This window comes from Prionailurus bengalensis, chromosome C1, assembly GCF_016509475.1.
Source record: "Prionailurus bengalensis isolate Pbe53 chromosome C1, Fcat_Pben_1.1_paternal_pri, whole genome shotgun sequence".
Taxonomy (NCBI): domain Eukaryota; kingdom Metazoa; phylum Chordata; class Mammalia; order Carnivora; family Felidae; genus Prionailurus; species Prionailurus bengalensis.
The window spans coordinates 19,381,410-19,399,316 of NC_057345.1; the positions used below are offsets into that span (position 1 = coordinate 19,381,410).

The 17,907-nt window shown below is 47.7% G+C and overlaps 1 protein-coding gene across 2 annotated transcripts in view; it reads right to left on the bottom strand.

Annotated features, from left to right (window-relative positions):
* Window positions 1–17,907, bottom strand: part of PAFAH2 (platelet activating factor acetylhydrolase 2) — a 26,546-nt gene continuing 8,639 nt past the window's right edge. The window contains exons 7-10 of one of the 2 annotated variants that reach the window (XM_043574109.1): window positions 13,446–13,537; window positions 11,686–11,856; window positions 9,581–9,735; window positions 1–2,146 (exon numbers count right to left, since the gene is read on the bottom strand). In XM_043574109.1, coding sequence (XP_043430044.1) covers window positions 2,052–2,146; window positions 9,581–9,735; window positions 11,686–11,856; window positions 13,446–13,537 — 513 coding nt within the window. In that variant the 3' untranslated portion in view covers window positions 1–2,051. The remainder of the gene's footprint in view (window positions 2,147–9,580; window positions 9,736–11,685; window positions 11,857–13,445; window positions 13,538–17,907) is intronic. The other variant, XM_043574110.1, reaches the window with a different exon arrangement.

Below are 17,907 nucleotides of genomic sequence, written 5' to 3' on the forward strand. Positions count from 1 at the left end.
TCCTTATATATAGTCTTTTAAATCATTTAAATTACAAAACTGACCTTATACTGGGCCAAAAAGCAAGTTTCCACAAATCCTGAAGGATGAACACCATATGGGTTATTTTCTCTGACCACAAAGCAATTAAGCCAGAAAACAACAGTTAGAAGATAACTACAAAAATCTCACATATTCAGAAAGTAGGAATCATACTTTTATTTAATTACTTTTAAATGTTTATTTACTCTTGAGAAAGAGATTGAGGGAGAGCAGGGGAGAGGGGCAAAGGGAGAGAGAGAACCCCAAGCAGGCTCCATGCTGTCAGTGCAGAGCCCTACATGGGGCTCAAACTCAAGAAACCGTGACATGACCTGAGCGGAAATTAAGAGTGGGACGCTTAATCAACTGAGCCACCCAGTGCCCCAGAAACATACTTTTAAATGAGCCTTGGGTCACTCATCTTTACACTTAATCCTCTTAACAATTCATGATGTAGATCCCCATTTTAGAAACTCAGGAACTAAGGATGGAAAGAGAACATAATTTGCTCAAATTTACTCAGTGGTGGTAGAGTCAGGACTCAAAACCAGGATACAGAATTCTAGAGCCCAGCACTGAAATGATATTCTCCTTATGCTCTGTCTCACTGGAATTCATAGATCCTCCCAAGGTCCACAGCCTCAGGGGAGCTGACGCTTCACATCTTAGAGAGAAGAGCTGTCACAAGATGGAAGACATGGTTCCAGCTTGCTTTGGTGGCACTGACCTTGGACCTACTGTGTAGATGCATTTCCCCTTTGCTCCTGCCTCATCTGGGGTCCCCTACTACCTGGGCTGAGGTATGAAGTCTAGAGTAGTGGAGAGGAGGGTTTCAGGTTGATGTTCCCAGACAACTTTGAATTCGATCCCCAGGAAGATTTCCTTTCCTTTTAAAGTCTTTTTCCACATGGGCATAAGTGGTAAGTGAACAAAGAAAGACAGAAGGAAAAGTTACTTCCAGATGGCTCGCCATCTTGCTCTAATGCAGATTAAATAAAGAAAATATTCCAACATATCATTAGGCAAACATGAGTATTAATATCATTCATATTATAAATGGAACAGAATGGAAATTCAGTCTATATCTTGACTTACATTTGAGGCTAGGGCCTCAGAGCCAGAAAACAGACTACAGCACCCTGATTCCAGGCAAGTTGGAGGCTCATGGTATCTGACGTAAGGGGCAAGACCAAAGAGTCCCTAGACCTCTCCAGGGGTGGTTGCCTGAATTCTAACCAACCAAACTACCTCCCTCTTGTGGCAAGGGCCTGTTCAAAAGGCCACTTAATGGTGTTAATCTATCTTTTCCATCTCAACCAACTTGTGTTGATTCTTGTCAAGATACATTTTTAGCAAAAGTCCATGACATCCAGAAACTTCTGCGATACCAGTGTGGACTGCGCTTCCCTCCCTAGGCTGTGAGGACAATGCTTCTGCCCTCCTCCGTGGGCTCACAAGTCTGAGTCCTGATGTTTCATGCAACAAGAAGGCTTGAAAATAAACAGAAAATGGTGGTCTCTATCCTAGGAAGTTACCTAAAGTGATCAGAACTTACCAAGTGGCCCTGGGGAGGGAGAAGGCGGAGAGGTGGGAGGAGACAGTGCGAGGCTGGGCTAGAGGTCCTGAAGGTGGAAATTTCACTCCATCCTTCGGCTTCCTTCCTTCCACTGCAGAAGCCACACTGGCCGAGGTGAGGGAGTAGGCCACTGGGTTAATAGAGCTTGGGGCTGGAAGCACCCCCCCACCCCCCCACCAACTCTACCCCACTGCTTGTTCCCCACACCATCAGGGTTCAGTTCCTAGAAAGTCAGTTTGCCAATCAGTAAGCGATCCACACCCCAGCATGAGTTTGAGATCAACAAGTCCAAGATCAAAGTACCCAGTTATCTAATCAGCAGTGTGATTTCATCCTCTTAATCTGCGAAGAAGGGTCACCATCAGCCACTTCTCGATAGGAGGCTACGGGTGTCCCTGGGCAGGCCCCGAATGGGAACTCAGCTCAGTGACCTTTCACAAATGGCCAGCTGTGCCTACAGGCTGGACAGATGGTGTGGGGCCCCTGGGATGAGCGACGGTCCAATGCCTTCAATGAGGCTGTTCCACTGGTCATAGTCCTCTTTCAGGTCTGAATGGGGAAAAAACAGGACGGTCAAGTCAATCTTTGCCAGGTTAGATCAAAGAGTAGCTACCATGGATTTAGTGGGTCAGCCTTGAGAGGAGCACCGGGGATACCAAAAGGACTGATTACAGTGGCTGTGATGGTGACCGCAGTATAACTGTGCTTCGTTCAGTGCTTTTATACACGTGCTTCATAAACGACTTGCTTAACCCATGACAACTCAGTAATGATAATAATTAGTAACAGAAGGCAGCATTTACTGAAGGATAATTCATTCTACAGACTGTGCCAAACATGCACTGTTTCTTTTTCACAATATCCCTGTGAGTTAAGTACTATATTAGCCCTATTTTACAGTTGAGGAAACTGAGGCTCACAGAAGCTACCCGATTCACCCAAGGTCCTTACAGCTGATAAGTGGTAGAGACAGAATTCACACCTGGGTCAGAAAGGGTGAGAAAACAGAAAGCCTATTTCCGAGCTCAGGAAAGCTGCTGAACAGGAAGAAGTCTTCGGCATGCTAGCCCGTGGGTGCAAATTCAGGGCCACCTCGATGCAGGGCAGGAGAGAACAGGATGGCAATATCGTGAGGCAGCACAACTGGACATGATTCACGAGAGGGCCCTGGGATCATGGGCAGATGGGTCGAAGTTTTTTTTTTTTTTTTTAACGTTTATTCATTTCTGAGAGACACAGCACGAGTGGGGGAGGAGCACAGAGAGAGGGAGACACAGAAACTGAAGCAGGCTCCTCGCTCTGAGCTGTCAGCACAGAGCCCGATGCAGGGCTTGAACTCACGGACCATGAGATCATGACCTGAGCTGAAGTCACATGCTCAACCGACTGAGCCACCCAGGCGCCCCGGCAGATGGGTCTAAATACACAGCAGCAACAGTCACAAAGGAAGGATCCAAGGCCTCAGGCTGAGGGAGCGGGGCCCAGCCGAACAGGCACTCACTGTGCTTTTGTTCAAAACAAACAAAAGCTGGGGCAGAAGGCAGGGACCACTCTCCTTCATCTTTGGATCCCCAGCACCCTGCCAAGGACCTGGCATGGACCAGGTCCTCAACAAGTAAGTGTTACAGATTCGTTAACTCAAAAAAACATCGAGCACACCCATGATGTGCCAATCTGTTCTTGGTGCTAAAAATACATCCACACACAAATAGAAATCCTTATCCTCATAGAGCTCGTAATCTAGTAGGTATAACAATAAACCTAAGAAATTACATAGGATGGGAAGCGGTGATAAATACTATGGGAAACAAAATAGAGCGAGATAAGAGAAGCAGTGGTGGTGGCTGGGGGATGGGGCAAGGGGAGGCAGGGAAGGGACAATGTTTTACAAAGGGTGGTCGGGGCACCTGGCTGGCTTGGATGAAAGAATGTGACTTTTGACCTCAGGGTTGTGAGTTCTAGCCCTACGCTGGGTGTAGAGATTACTTAAATAACTAAACTTAGAATTTAAAAAAAAAATTTTTTTTTTCCAACGTTTATTTATTTTTGGGACAGAGAGAGACAGAGCATGAATGGGGGAGGGGCAGAGAGAGAGGGAGACACAGAATCGGAAACAGGTTCCAGGCTCTGAGCCATCAGCCCAGAGCCCGACGCGGGGCTCGAACTCGCCGACCGCGAGATCGTGACCTGGCTGAAGCCGGACGCTTAACCGACTGCGCCACCCAGGCGCCCCAAAAATTTTTTAATTAAATTAAAAATAAAAAAGGGTGGTCAAGGTGGGCCTCGCTGAGGTGAGATTTGCACAAAGACTTAAAGGAGGTGGGAAGAAGCCATGAGACTATACGGGAACAGTGTTCCATTCCAGGCAGAGGGAACGGCAGTGCACAGGCCCTGAAGTGGGTGAGTGCCTGGAGAAGAGCAGCAGAGAGGGCGTCAGGAGGGACCAGAGGGCCACATCACACGGGCCCAGCAGGATGCTGGATGTTGGCTTTTGACCCTCCGAGAAATGGGGAGCCATTGGAGGATTCTGAACAGGGGTGTGAAAGATCTGACTTACTTTCTATCAGGATCACTCTGGCTGTTCGATTAAGACCGTGTGGGGAGAAAGGGTGGCAGTAGGGAGGCCACTCAGGAAACTCTCACAGTGATTTCAGTGAGAGACGACTTGGACAGGATGGCGGTCGTGGGGGTGAGGACAAGTGACGAGATTCCATATGTAATTTGAAGGCAGAGCCAAGGGGATTCTTGAAAGATTGGAAAGGGGGGATGTGAGAGCAGAGACAAGAGGGAGGATTACAGCTTGAGTAACTCAAAGGGCAAGACCGAAGCCGAAATCAGGTTTTGCTGGCGAGAGAGTAGAAACGTCGAGTGGTGGGTTTAGACAAATGCGACGTTCATGGAAGAGATTAAACTGGCGACAGAAAGGTGGGACTTGCCAGCATGGAGATGGCGCTTAAAGCCGCAAGACTGGATGACATCAGGGGACACGGGTAGAGAAGAGGTCCAAGCCCTGAGCCCTGGAAGCAGCAAAGTAGACCGAAGAGGAACAGACGTCGAGGCAGGGGAAAAACCCACCGTGGGGTGTCCTGGCAGCAAACTCCAGGGTCCACAGAGGTGGGCGTCCCCGACTCTGTCAGGAGCTGCTGAGCATGCCAGGGGACGAAGAATGGAGTTCACCACCGGATGGAAGGCTGTGAGGGTCACTGGCCACACTGACAAAAGCAGTTTTCATGGGGAACTGGGATGCAAAAGCCTGACTGGAATGGGTTCAAGAAAGAATGCGAGGGGCGCCTGGGTGGCTCAGTTGGTTGAGCGGCCGACTTCGGCTCAGGTCATGATCTCACAGTTCGTGGGTTCGAGCCCCACGTCGGGCTCTGTGCTGACAGCTCGGGACCTGCAGCCTGCTTCGGATTCTGTGTCTCCCCCTCTCCCTGCCCCTCCCCCATTCTCTCTCTCTCTCAAAATAAATAAACAAAAAATGTTTTAAACTAAATAAATACATAAAAAAGAGAGAATGCGAACACAAGAACCAGAGAAAGCAAAGACGGACATTCTTCTTTGAGGAGTTTTGCTGTTAGGAGGAACAGGGAAAAGGGGTGAAGAGAGGGGAGAAAGTGGGGTCAAAAGAGAGATCTTTAATTTTTTTTTAAATTTTTTTTAGTTTTTAAAGAGAAAGAGAGCACGAGTGGGGCAGAGGGAGAGAGAGGGGAGAAGAGAGAGAGAGAATCTTAAGCAGGCTCCATGCTCAGGGCAAAGCCTGATGCAGGGCTCGATCCCACGACCCTGGGATCATGACCTGAGGTGAAATCAAGACTCGCAGCTCAACCGACTGAGCCACCCAGGCACCTCCCAGAGAGGTATCTTTAAAGAGAAATTTCAGGGTGAAATGAAGCAAGAGAGGGAAAAACTGATGATGGAAGATAAAGAGGAAAAAACTGCCGGCATATGGAAAAGGTGGGAATCTGGTACGTGAGTGGAGGGGTGGCCTTAGACAACTGACTGGGAATCTCTAGGAACCAGCCGCAGAGCTGAGTATAGGCATGAAGGTGGGTAGACGAGGTGCTGGGATTTCGAGGAAGTCCTGACTACTTCCATTTTCTCAGTGAGGTGGGAGGCGAAGTTAATCAGCTGAGAGACAGGGTAGGGGAGGGTGTCAGAGGTTCGCAAAGGAGAAGATGTGAAATAGTCTTCTGGGAGAGCGGTAGAGAGGAGTACTAGGTGGAGACAGAAGCTACCTGTAGTTCATTGGAAAGGAGCATCAATCTTCCTAAAAGTTTATTTATTATTATTTTTAAAATTTTCTTTAATGTTTATTTTTGAGAAACAGAGAGAGCATGAGCAGGGGAGGGGCAGAGACAGAGGGAGACACAGAACCCGAAGCAGGCTCCAGGCTCCAAGCTGTCAGCACAGAGCCCGACGTGGGGCTCGAACTCACAACCATGAGATCATGACCTGAGCCGAAGTCGGACGCTTAACCGACTGAGCTGCCCAGGTGTCCCAAGTTTACGTATTTATTTATCTTGCGCGCACGACAGAGAGAGAGAGAGAGAGAGAGAGGGAGAGAATCCCAAGCAGGCTCCACACTGTCAGCATGAGATCATGACCCAAGCCGAAATCGGGAGTCAGACGTTTAAATGACTGAGCCACCCAGGTGCCCCAGAAGCACCAATCTTTTCAACAAAGAGGAAGAATATCCCTGGATCAGTGGCATATGCCCTCCCAGAGGTATTCTGTAGGAGCCAGAAGAGGGTCAGCTCACTACAACTCAGCTTAGTTTCCCGTGTGCCAATGTATTGTGTGGCCACCAAAACGCTTTTCTCCCGCTGCAGAGCTAATTGTTGCAAGTGAGAGCCTTTGTGTTTTTGGACCCTGTGTCATCTCTTCTCGTCTGCTTAAGCCAGAGCTTCAGACAGGCCCATCGCCCGTCCTCCATGATGCAGCCAGCTCGCACACACAAGACTGATCATGACAGTCCCCTGCCAGGGGAATAAAATCCACTCTCATTTCAGCAAGTACATGGCTTCTCCTCTGGCTTCTGCCCACTTCTCTGCCTGTATGTTCCACCAAATCACTATCCCGAGTGCCAGATACTCTTTTTTTTTTTTTTTTAAATGTTTATTTTTGAGAGAGAGAGACAGAGTGTGAGCGGGGGAGGGGCAGAGAAAGAGGGAGACACAGAATCCGAGGCAGGCTCCAGGCTCCGAGCTGTCAGCACAGAGCCTGACGTGGGGATCGAACTCACAAGCCGTGAGATCATGACCCGAGTCGAAGTCGGACACTCAACGGACTGAGCCACCCAGGTGCCCCCGAGAGCCAGATACTCTAAACACAGTTTCTCAAAACTGACCATACAAGCATCTGCGCCTTCTGTTTAGAAGATCCTTGCCCCTTTCTTGCCTGGAGAATTGTACTCATCGGTTAAGATTAAAGACAAGCAGGGGTGCTTGGGTGGCTCTGTCAGTTAAGCCTCTGACTCCAGCTCAGGTCATGATCTTGTGGTTTGTGACTTTGAGCCCCATATCAGGCTCTGTGCTGATAGCTCGGACCCTGCAGCCTGCTTCAGATTCCGTGTCTCCCTCTCTCTCTGCCCTTCCCCCACTCGTGCTCTGTGTGAGTGTGTCTCTCTCTCAAAAACAAGTAAGAACATTTTTAAAAATTAAAAAAAAAAAAGATTCAAGACAAGCATCACTTTGTCTAGGGAGCCTCCTTCCTCGGCTGTCTGTTCCCTTCCATCAGCCAGGCGCCTGCCCTCTGTGTCTCCTCGAGACTGAGCACATATATCGTGGTCATCAGTCACTGGCAGAGCAGTGCATCAACTAAGTACGTGGGCTTGGGAATCAGACAAGTTAGGCTGCATTCTGGCCTTGCCACTCAATAACCAGATAACCTTGGACAAATTACTTAAATTTTCTAAGCTTCCTATCTTCATCTATAAAATGGCATTAATAATAAAAGTACCTGCCGGAGAGGGTCATCTTCAGGATTATACCTCATACTGAATCTATAGTACTCAGTGGAAAGCCTGGCATAATGCAAATCCTCAGTAATCTCCCTTCAGTGTAGGGCTTGCCTCCCTTCCGTCTCCTCTTCTGGTGGTCTCCGTAATAAGTACCTTAGCTCAACAGACATTGGTATTAAAGGCGGAAATACCAATCACGCCACGGTAGGCTCCCCTGTCATATTTAGCTCTTACCTAATGACATGGTGCCAGTAGGAAATGGGGAAAGTGGACTGAGGACCATGTAGTCAGTCTCCATTAAAGTCTAGACTCATGGATCCATTCTTCTCCTACGAGGTGACAGGTGGTGCTCCAAGGTCTCTATTAACCCTGGAAGTCTCTAAACCCAGGCAGGCATAATGGCTCACACAATGAGCAAGAGAAAATGAACAGGCATAAATTTCGAAATGCAAACGGAGGTTCAAAAAGCCAATAAACTCGTAATAGAACAGATGTGTCTTAAAAGCAAACTCAATCCAAGCCGAATTTGTTAGGCAACGGTTGGAATTGTGAATGCGCTCAGGCCACGCAACTAGAAGTCTCGTGTCCAGAGCACAGAGGTGACGGTGCTGCTGTACCGCAACCAGCTGCTCAAGTCGGGGCACCACCCAGGTGTGGTGACAAACAGTGCATCCGAAGGGGATAATAATGGCCACACGGGGAGCTGCACGGGGAACAGGCGCAGGTACCGGGGACATTTAGCTTACTGAGCGGGAAACTCAAGAGAGGACACCATAGGGGACTTAAAGTATCTGAAGACCTGCCATGTGCAAGGGGTCGGGGGCCCCTCTGGGTAGCCCTTGAGGGGATGATCAGGGCAAGTGGGAGGAGTCACAAAGTAGGACATTTTGGTCTTAGGCTGGGGTGAGGCGGAACCTTGGAAACCCAGGCCAGCCTGACCCCCTTCTGAAGGACACTGTGCTAGCACAACGTTGGTGGATCAGAGAGGGACATCTGATCCAGAGAGCTCTGGGCCTAAGCTGGACAGTGGCCTACGATGTGTTGCTAGCTAAAGATGAGCTGGTAGAATCAAGCTGTCTCTCTTGGGAATCCGGTCTGGGAAATTCGGGGAAACATGGCAGTGAGCAGCGGGAGCCAAAGATGGGAGGGGGCCGCATCTTTGCGGCCATGAGTGGTTCGAGCTGACTGGAGCTATGAGGGACCAGCAACCGAACAAGCAGAGGCTATTGGCAAGAGGAAAACTAGAGTAGAATATAAGAAAAATACAGACTGGAGCCAAGAGAAAGAGAGATGTCATGAGAGGAAATGAGGCTAAGCCCATGAGAGAGATGAGAGAGAGAGAGGCCAGTCCTACTTGGGTTCCTGTAACTTTGTGCTTCCCACCGGGCTGGGTGTACTTTCATCAATAAACTCCCCTTTTCTTCTTGAGGTAACTGAGTCAATATCTAGTCCTTGTAACCAAAACAAGCCTAACTAGAGTATCAGTCTTAAAATGGAGAGGCGGAGAGGGCTGACCCTCAGAGAAGCACTCTCCACATGGCAGGGAAGGGGCTATCTCCTCTGGGTGGGAGGATGGACCGATGACCTCTACAGGCCTTGCCATTTAGCTGGCCTGTGATGTATGACACTGGTCATAGGCCTTCCGTGCTTTGTTTTGTTTAAAGCACTTCCACGAATTTAGCCCATTTATCATTATAACCTCCACAATCTACATGAGGTAAGTGATAATGAGTTAGGACCCAAGTAATGGAGTAGAGAGAGGTGAATGTTCGATTTACAGTGAGGAAACCAAGGCTCAGGAGTTCAATGATGAGGCCAAGTTCATTCAGGTAGTAAGAGACAGAGTCAGGGTCTCCGAACTTTCAGCTAAGTGTTCTTTCTGTAATTCTACATAACCCTCTCCTTCGCTCAGGTTTTCCTTGTGCCATAAATCGTCCTGATCTGGGACATGTCGGTATAGACCGCTGTGCAGGGAAATCTAAGGGACCCCATGGCTTCCCCGTAAACCCCAGTTCTCTCCTTACCAAGGTGCTTCTGCAGGAAGGCCAACATGGCCCTCACCATAATCTCTTGACCTTCATAGGGGTCCAAGCTCCCACGGGTTTGAGTGGAGAAGAATTTACCAATCCAGTTACCAGCCACAAAGGCAAAGTCAGTTTGACTCCGATGAACAGAACCACTAGAGGAAAAGAGGAACAAGTAACCGGGATGGGTCTGGAGGCTAAGGCATACTAGTATTTGTTAAGCATTCACCATGTACGAGCTGTTTTATGTGCATTATCTCAATTTTCACAAGAGTCTCATAAGAGAAGCATTTCCCCTTTGACGGAATCCGAGGAAAGGAACTGCCTGAGGTCACACAGCTAGCAAGGGACAGGGTTAGGATTTGAACACAGGGGTGCCTGGCTTCAAAGCTGCCTCGGCCCCTAGAACACAACGTCTGACAGTGCAGGGAAGGGTGGAGTTAGCTGGGGCGGGCAGGTGCAGGGGTGAGGAAGCGAGGTCTGCCACGCCGGCCATTCCTATGTCATTACAAACCACCACACCATGGCTTTCACGTGACTCCTGAACATTCACAAAACATGTCAGCTCCTCTTTCTTCAGAAATGTATCACAAAGTAAACAGGAAAAGGAATCCCCTGTCTTTATTTAAGTAATCAGACAAGTGAGGACAAATGCTTATAAAAGAGGGTTTCTGGATTCGAATTTAAGTTCTTTGATATCAAATACATTTAATTCGAAGGTGAAAAGTTCTCGGTAGGTTCATTTTGGGCTATTGCTCCCAACTCAATTTCCTAATCAATTCAATGAGGGAAGAAAACCTAAATGCCAAACTTTGGTTGGTATCATGCAGAAAAACTGACTTAAAAAAAAAATGTGCTGGGGCGCCTGGGTGGCTCAGTCGGTTGAGCGCCCGACTTCAGCTCAGGTCACGATCTCGCGGTCTGTGAGTTCAAGCCCCATGTCAGGCTCTGGGCTGATGGCTCAGAGCCTGGAGCCTGCTTCCGATTCTGTGTCTCCCTCTCTCTCTGCCCCTCCCCCGTTCATGCTCTGTCTCTCTCTGTCTCAAAAATAAATAAACGTTAGAAAAATTTAAAAAAAAAAGTGTTACTTAAGGCACACGAAAAAGTGTAAAGAATAAACATAATGGATACCCAGCACTCGGTTTAAGAAGTGATACACTGCCAACAGTTAAATCATCCCCTTCCCGACTGCTCTCCCCTCCCTTCCCACCATTACCCTCCATCTGACTGGCTTGGGGAAACTGTCACGCTGCCATGAGACAAACAGCCAAAGGGAGGGCTGGCCCTCAGGGAGACAGCCCCGCCAAGATGAGCAAGGGTGGCAGACTCCTAGCATTCCAGCGCTTCGGACTTAGCATTTCAACTACCTGAGTGATTCCAAAGGCCCGTGACACGTAGTTACTTGTCGTCTTGCTAAGACAGAACGTGGGATCCTTGACGCCTGCGCTATTAGGCTCTGTTAGGCTCGAGTGCAGGGCGGAAGCAAGTCAGAGATCTGTCAGTGAGCCTTCAGCCCTGCACCTGAACTGTGTGCCACTTATGAGCTACGGTACGTATCTCAAAGTCACTCAAAAAATTTTCTTTCTGTGAAAAATGGCTCCTGAAAGAAAACCATCTGATAGTGCCAGCAATGGAAGTGAAGAGTATGGTTTCTCTTGGGCAGAATATAGATGGTTTGCGGAAGGTATCTGAATTTAGGTATTCAAGGTCTCCTGAGGCCTATCTCCTGAACGTCGAAGGGCTACTACATTTACAGTCTTCAAAAGACTTGGTGAAATTCCCAAATGAGGTTCGAGATCTCTGGAGTCCACCCCGACCCACACTTTTCCTCTCCAGGGGAAAGAGTTGCTTTCTGTTCCAGAAAGCAACAGGTAAATCCTGTCATCAGTCATATGAACTAGTAAAGGAATTGCTGTAGATAGAGCTAAGTGGAAACGGACAGATAGGAAATCCTAAAGGAATGAATAAGGCTTTGCACTTCAGGAAGTATTCAGGTGCTGTATTAATGGGGAGAACTTATGGATAATGTAGAAGAAACTAAGAGAGCCACAGCTAGGTAGCAAATGGCGAGGACACTGGGGATCGTGACCCTGGGGCTTACTCACAGGACAGTTATGATCCTGGATTGCTCGTGCTGAGCACATATCTTCTTCATCAAGTTGATACTCTCCACTGTCTGGAATTTCTCAGCATTGATAAAGAACACAGGGCCTCGGGCCTTGGGGTAAAAGTCATGTTCCAGAGGAAACATCCAAGCATCCAGAGCCACAGCACACCTGTCATGGAACCAGACATTTGGAATAGCCATGCAGAAACCCAGGTAAGAGTAGTTAGGGTAGAGGGGGAAGGGGCAGGGCTCTTCCCTTCAGGGGGACAAAAGCTCAGAAAGCCAGGAAGGGGGTACCAGGGTCCAGACACTTCAGTTAGGATCTTGGGTAGAGATCAGTTTTACCTGTCACCAAAGACTCTTCTAGATTTTAAACTCACTGAGAGCAAGGGTCAGACCTTCTCTGGATCTACTCAGGTTGCTGACCTGGGTTACTCAGAAGGTACTTCATTCATTCAACATTCACTGAGTACCTACTATGTGCTTAGCTCTGTGCTGTGGATACAGAGATAAATGACACAGTTCTTGCTCTCATGGAGCTCCCAGTCTAGAAAGGGAGACAGAACAGACAAGGTAACGAAATGCAGCTTAGTGCCCTGACGGCACAGGGAGCTATGTGAGCCCACAGCATGCACGGCATGGGAGGTCAGGAAAAGGTTCCTCGATGCCACAACTCAAAGACATGGCCAGTGTGGCAAGCAGTAATCTGTCACCTGGGGCAAAACTAAGGACCCAAGATTAGCACCCCACCCCCAAAGTTCCTCCGGTCTTCTCCATATCAATGAAGGACATTCATCTCCCACTCAGATGATGCATACAAAAATGAAAAACCTGACTCCTCTTTCCTTCACCTCATACATCACCAAGTCCTGAAAATTCTAAAATATATCCTGACTCAATTCACATCTCTCCATCCTGCCACCTCTGTCCTAATGCAAACCCATCACCTCTGACCTTGACTCTGAAATAGCTTTCCTCTAACTAGCCTCCTGGTTTTCAGTCTTGTCCTGCCACAGTCCGTTCTTCACACAGTAGCCAGAGGGATCTTTACAAGTGCAAATAAGATTTTTCTTGGGGCGGGGTTGAGGGGGGTGGTGCTGGCTCAGCAGGAAGAGCATGTGACTCTTGATCTTGGGGTCATGAGTTTGAGCTCCATGTGGAGTGTAGCAATTAGTTTAATAAATAAATAAATAATAAAATAAAATAAAATAAAATAATAAGTGAATAAATAAATAAAGATTTTTTTTTTTCTGCTTAAAATCCTTCAATGGTTTCCCATCATACCTGGAATAAAATCAAACTCCCTCACTGTGGCCAAAAGGCCCTGTGACCTAGCCCCTGTTTATCTCTCTGATCACATCTTGAGCCACTTCCCCCTCACTCACTGTGCCTCTCCCACACTGACACAGCAAGCTTCTTTCTACCTCAGGGCCTTTGCATTAGCTGTTCCCTCTTCCTAGAATGATCCCCTAGACCTTTATATGGTTAGTTTCTTTGTTAAGTCTTGGTTTATGTCACTTTCTCCAAAAAACCTCCAATTACTCTGGCATATCGGCCTCTTATTTGCTTCACTACACTTGGGGACTGGGGATTTGACTGTTTATTAGTCCATCTCCTCCCACAATAACATAATTCCATGAAGTCTTAGACCCACTGAACCCTCAGCCCCCAAAACAGTGCCTAGTATATAACTCTTGTGTGACAAACACACGCTGAATGAATGGTGTGTGCTCACAGAAGCATCGCTGGGAAACTCACCGAAACTGGGTCTCCTTGGCCAAAGCCAGTATCGCCGTGGCCCCACCAAATGAATGTCCCATCACAGCCACGCGGCTCATGTTGATGCTACCCTGAGGAAAGCAGAGAACTGAGCCAAATCAGAAACGAGGGGTTGCTTTTCCGGGAATTCTTCAGAGGCAAGAGGCAAAGAGTGAGAGTGATGTGGAAGTACAGTACAGTGGGTGAGCTCCCACCCGCACGTTAAGAACCTCTTGCTCACCGGAGAGCAGCCAGTCAGGCATTCCCCAGGCTGAACAGCTTTCTGTAGTCAGGAATTCTGCAAACTATGTTTTCCACCTTTGTTTTTGTAATCATACTTCCTGTAACACCCGGACCAGAGGAGACATTCAAATATATACCAACAGGGGCGCCTGGGTGGCTCAGTCAATTAAGCATCCAACCTCAGCTCAGGTCATGATCTCGTGGTTTGTGAGTTCGAGTCCCGTGTCAGGCTCTGTGCTGACAGCTCAGAGCCTGGAGCCTGCTTCGGATTCTGTGTCTCCCTCTCTCTCTGCCCCTTCCCTGCTCACGCTCTGTCTCTCACTCTCTCTCAAAAATAAATAAACATTAAAAAAAAAAAAAAGGGGGCGCCTGGGTGGCGTAATCGGTTAAGCGTCCGACTTCAGCCAGGTCACGATCTCGCGGTCCGGGAGTTCGAGCCCCGCGTCAGGCTCTGGGCTGATGGCTCAGAGCCTGGAGCCTGTTTCCGTTTCTGTCTCTCCCTCTCTCTCTGCCCCTCGCCCGTTCATGCTCTGTCTCTCTCTGTCCCAAAAATAAATAAACGTTGAAAAAAAAAAAATTAAAAAAAAAAAATATATATACACACACACGCATAAATGAATGGGCATAAATGATGTGATTCCACGCTGACCCATCAGTGTAAGAGCACGTTAAGAACAAGAACTGTCTCTGGCCTCTAGACCCCTGCCTTACAGCCAGTCCAACAGGCTGACACGTGCACCAAGCCAAGGACAGAACAGAAAGCTCCTGCCACCTGTCATTTTCCTCTGAAGTGAGGCGTGCTCATCCAGAAACAGACTCAGGGTCTCCTTCCTCTGGGCATCTGTCCTGACGTTTCTCTAGCAGTGAGTCTGGTGGCTCGAACATGCTCCGCAAGTATCTATTTCTGGTTGTCCACAGAAGCCTGCAGGGCTTGGTTATATAAAAAGCCACTGCAGCTGCCTGCTAAGGGGCTCGGAAAATCTCTCTAGCCTTTGCTGTCCAGCCTCTGCCCGGCTCCCATGCTCTCCCCTGCTCTCCCCAATTTCTAACCCAAGGCTTTGTATCCAAATTCTCCCCCCTTGCTCAGTACCTTCCGACCAACAACTTGGCTGGTGGCCACTTCAGCTTTTTTTAATAGGTTAATATATTTATAAATCCCTAAAATCAGGAATATATAGCAAAGTCACCCGTGTACCACGTTCCCTTTTCCCACAGCTACCCAACACCTATCCCTACACGGGTAAGTTTCTTCAGTGTCTTTGCAGAGCTTACTTACATGCATACAGGTAAATGTGACTCTATACTTCCCCCCCCCCCCTTTTTATACAAGTGGCATTGTGTCTTACCTTTGTACATAATAATATTAGTACATAAAGACCTTTCTTATCCTTTTTACAGCTACAATGGGTTTCACCATGGCATAGACAGTTGGCTGATCCCCAAATCTGTCTTCTTCCTGGACAGACAGCTAGACTCTATTGCCTAGCAGTTGGATGTGGCCTTGGGACCGAGTTCTAGCCGACGGAATGAGCACAAAAGCGGTATCTCCACATCCAAGCTTGGCCCATAAAAAGTGTTTCATACAAACCTCTACACCCTTTCCAATTCCTAAACTACTGCACACAGTGGAGTTGGGTTTCACAAGTGGAAGAAGGTAGAGCTATGAGCTGAAAGGAGCCTGGATCCCTGAGTTAGCTCATGCATAGGAGCACCCATTTTCGACTTTACGTGGGAGAGAATTAAATTTCCATTGTGTTAAGCTGCTGAGATTTGGGACTTACAAGTTACGGCAATTAACATTCCCAAAACTAATACATCCATTGTTCCATAATCTATTAAACCACTTCCCTTACTGGAGAACACTTAGGATACTATCAAGCTTTCGCTATTACAAACAACAGTGGAATGATTAACCTTGTACGTACATCACATTGCATGGGTACAAGTATCTACAGAATAAATTCCAAGAAGTGGACGCTGCTGGGTCAAATAATATGTGCATTTGTGCTTTTGATAAGTATCGCCAAACTCTCCTGCATGGGGCAATCTATAATCTCTACTTCCCCACAGTTTTGCCAACAAGAGTGAGTAATCAATTTTCAGATCGTAATCTGATAGACGAAAACGTTCTTAGCTTTTCTTATTCTGTATTTCTCCAAAATACAACAATCGAACTAAACTCCAGCCTGCCTAATGTTGGTCTTAGGCTCACAGGCGTGCAGCCCTGCACTTCAGTGCCCAGGACCCTGCTCGTCTAGTGGGGGTTGATGACATACATCAAATAGTTGGTAAAGCGCTTCAGATCTCTGCCTTGCCAACTGGGCATCCAGGCAGATACTCTGCCCTGGAAGACGCTACTAGAGCCTTTACGAGGTATTTTCTTTTTCATTTATTTTTATTATACAGAGAGCCAGAGTGGTGGGGGGAGAGGGGTGGGGGAGGGGAGAGAGAGAAAGAGAGAGAGAGAGAGAGAGAGAGAGAGAGACTCTCATGCAGGGCTCTATGCTCAGTGCAGAGCCCGAGGTGGGGCTCGATCCCATGACCTCGGGATCACGACCTGAGCTGAAATCGAGTCAAATGTTCAACTGACTGAGCCATCCAGGTGCCCCTAAAAGTTACTTTGTAGTAAGGTTTTGGGGCCCACAGCACAGGCTTTGGGATCCAAAAGCCCCAGTTTGAAGCCTGAGCCTACCACTTACTTAGCTGTGTCACCTTGGGTAGATAGTCTCTTTGACCTTTGGTTTCGTTCTATGCAAAGAGATAATACTTCCCGCATAAGTTTGAGAGTAAGGGCTCTCATCACGGTAAGTACTCATAAGGCAGTAATTGTTATTTTTTTATATATATACATACACCATTCTCACTTATGCAATGGAATATTACACAGCTATTAAAAATCATGCCCTAGAAAATATTCACTGGCATAAGACAACATCCAGACTATTTTGCTAAGTGAAAAAAAAAAAGGCCATACAAAAGCTTGTATTAAATGATAACATTATTGCTTTTAAAAATGTACACGTATACGTTATGCATTTTAAAAGAACTAGAAAGCCTGGGGCACCTGGGTGGCTCAGTGAGTTGAGTGTCCGACTCTTGATTTCAGCTCAGGTCATGACCCTAGGGTTGTCTGTGCTGAGCACCAGCCTGCTTAAGATTCTATCTCTGCCCCTCCCCCTGCTTGCAGGCTTCCTCTCTCTCAAAATAAATAAGTAAATAAATAGATAAATAAAAGAACTGGAAGGACAAACATCAAAATGTAGAAAAACTATTTTTTTCTTCATGCTTTTGTGTGATTTCTTGGTGGTCTAAATAGAGCCTGAGCTATTTTTGAAATCAGGTGGGAAAGATAGGGGGGTTGGGAATGTATCTTCATAGGCAGCAAATTCCATAGCCAAGACAGTGTCTATCCTCCTGGGAGGATTTCTGAGATCCCCTTGAGGGAAGGAATTAGCCTGCTGTGGACGCAGGTTGTTTGTGGCTCGAAAGCCCTTCCTCTGGGGACCGAAACATCTCTTCCTTATCCGTGTGGCCCTGTAGGGCTGCCAGTCCTGGTGCTCAGGTTCCCCTGACCCAGAAGTGGGGGTAGAACTGAGGCAGGCCAATCTATCTGCCCCACTTAACAGCTGTCCTTTTGGTACAGTGATAGATCTAGAAGGGACAAGTAACCCAAGCAGGGCCACGGCCTTCCCAGAATAGTGGAGGCAACAGAATCTCTCTTCCTGTTAAATCTGGAGCTGAATTGAAAAAACGCGTGGGGTGGGGTGCCTGGGTGGCTCAGTAGGTTAAGCATCTGATTTCGGCTCAGGTCATGATCTCGTGGTTCGTGAGTTTGAGCCCTGTGTCAGACTTTCTACTGTCAGTGCAGAGCCTGCTTCAGATCCTCTGTCCTCCTCTCTCTCTGCCCCTTCCTTGCTTGTGCTTTCTCTCTCTCAAAATAAATAAGCAAACTTAAAAAAAAACACAGGTTCAGGCTGCCAGGAACATCTTTCTTGTCTAATGGGGGGGGGGTGCAGTGAGAATGGAGCTCACACACACAGAGTGGAACTGAGCCAGGAGAAGGTAGAGAGAGTGCCGGGGCTTTGATGACAACGTCTGAGACCCTGGATCTAGCTACACTGGCCTGAAGCCTGTCTGCCTTGGGTCTTCCCACTTACTTGAGTCAATAAATTCTCTTTCAGTTTAAGCTAATGAGTTAGGTTTCTGTTATTTGTAACCA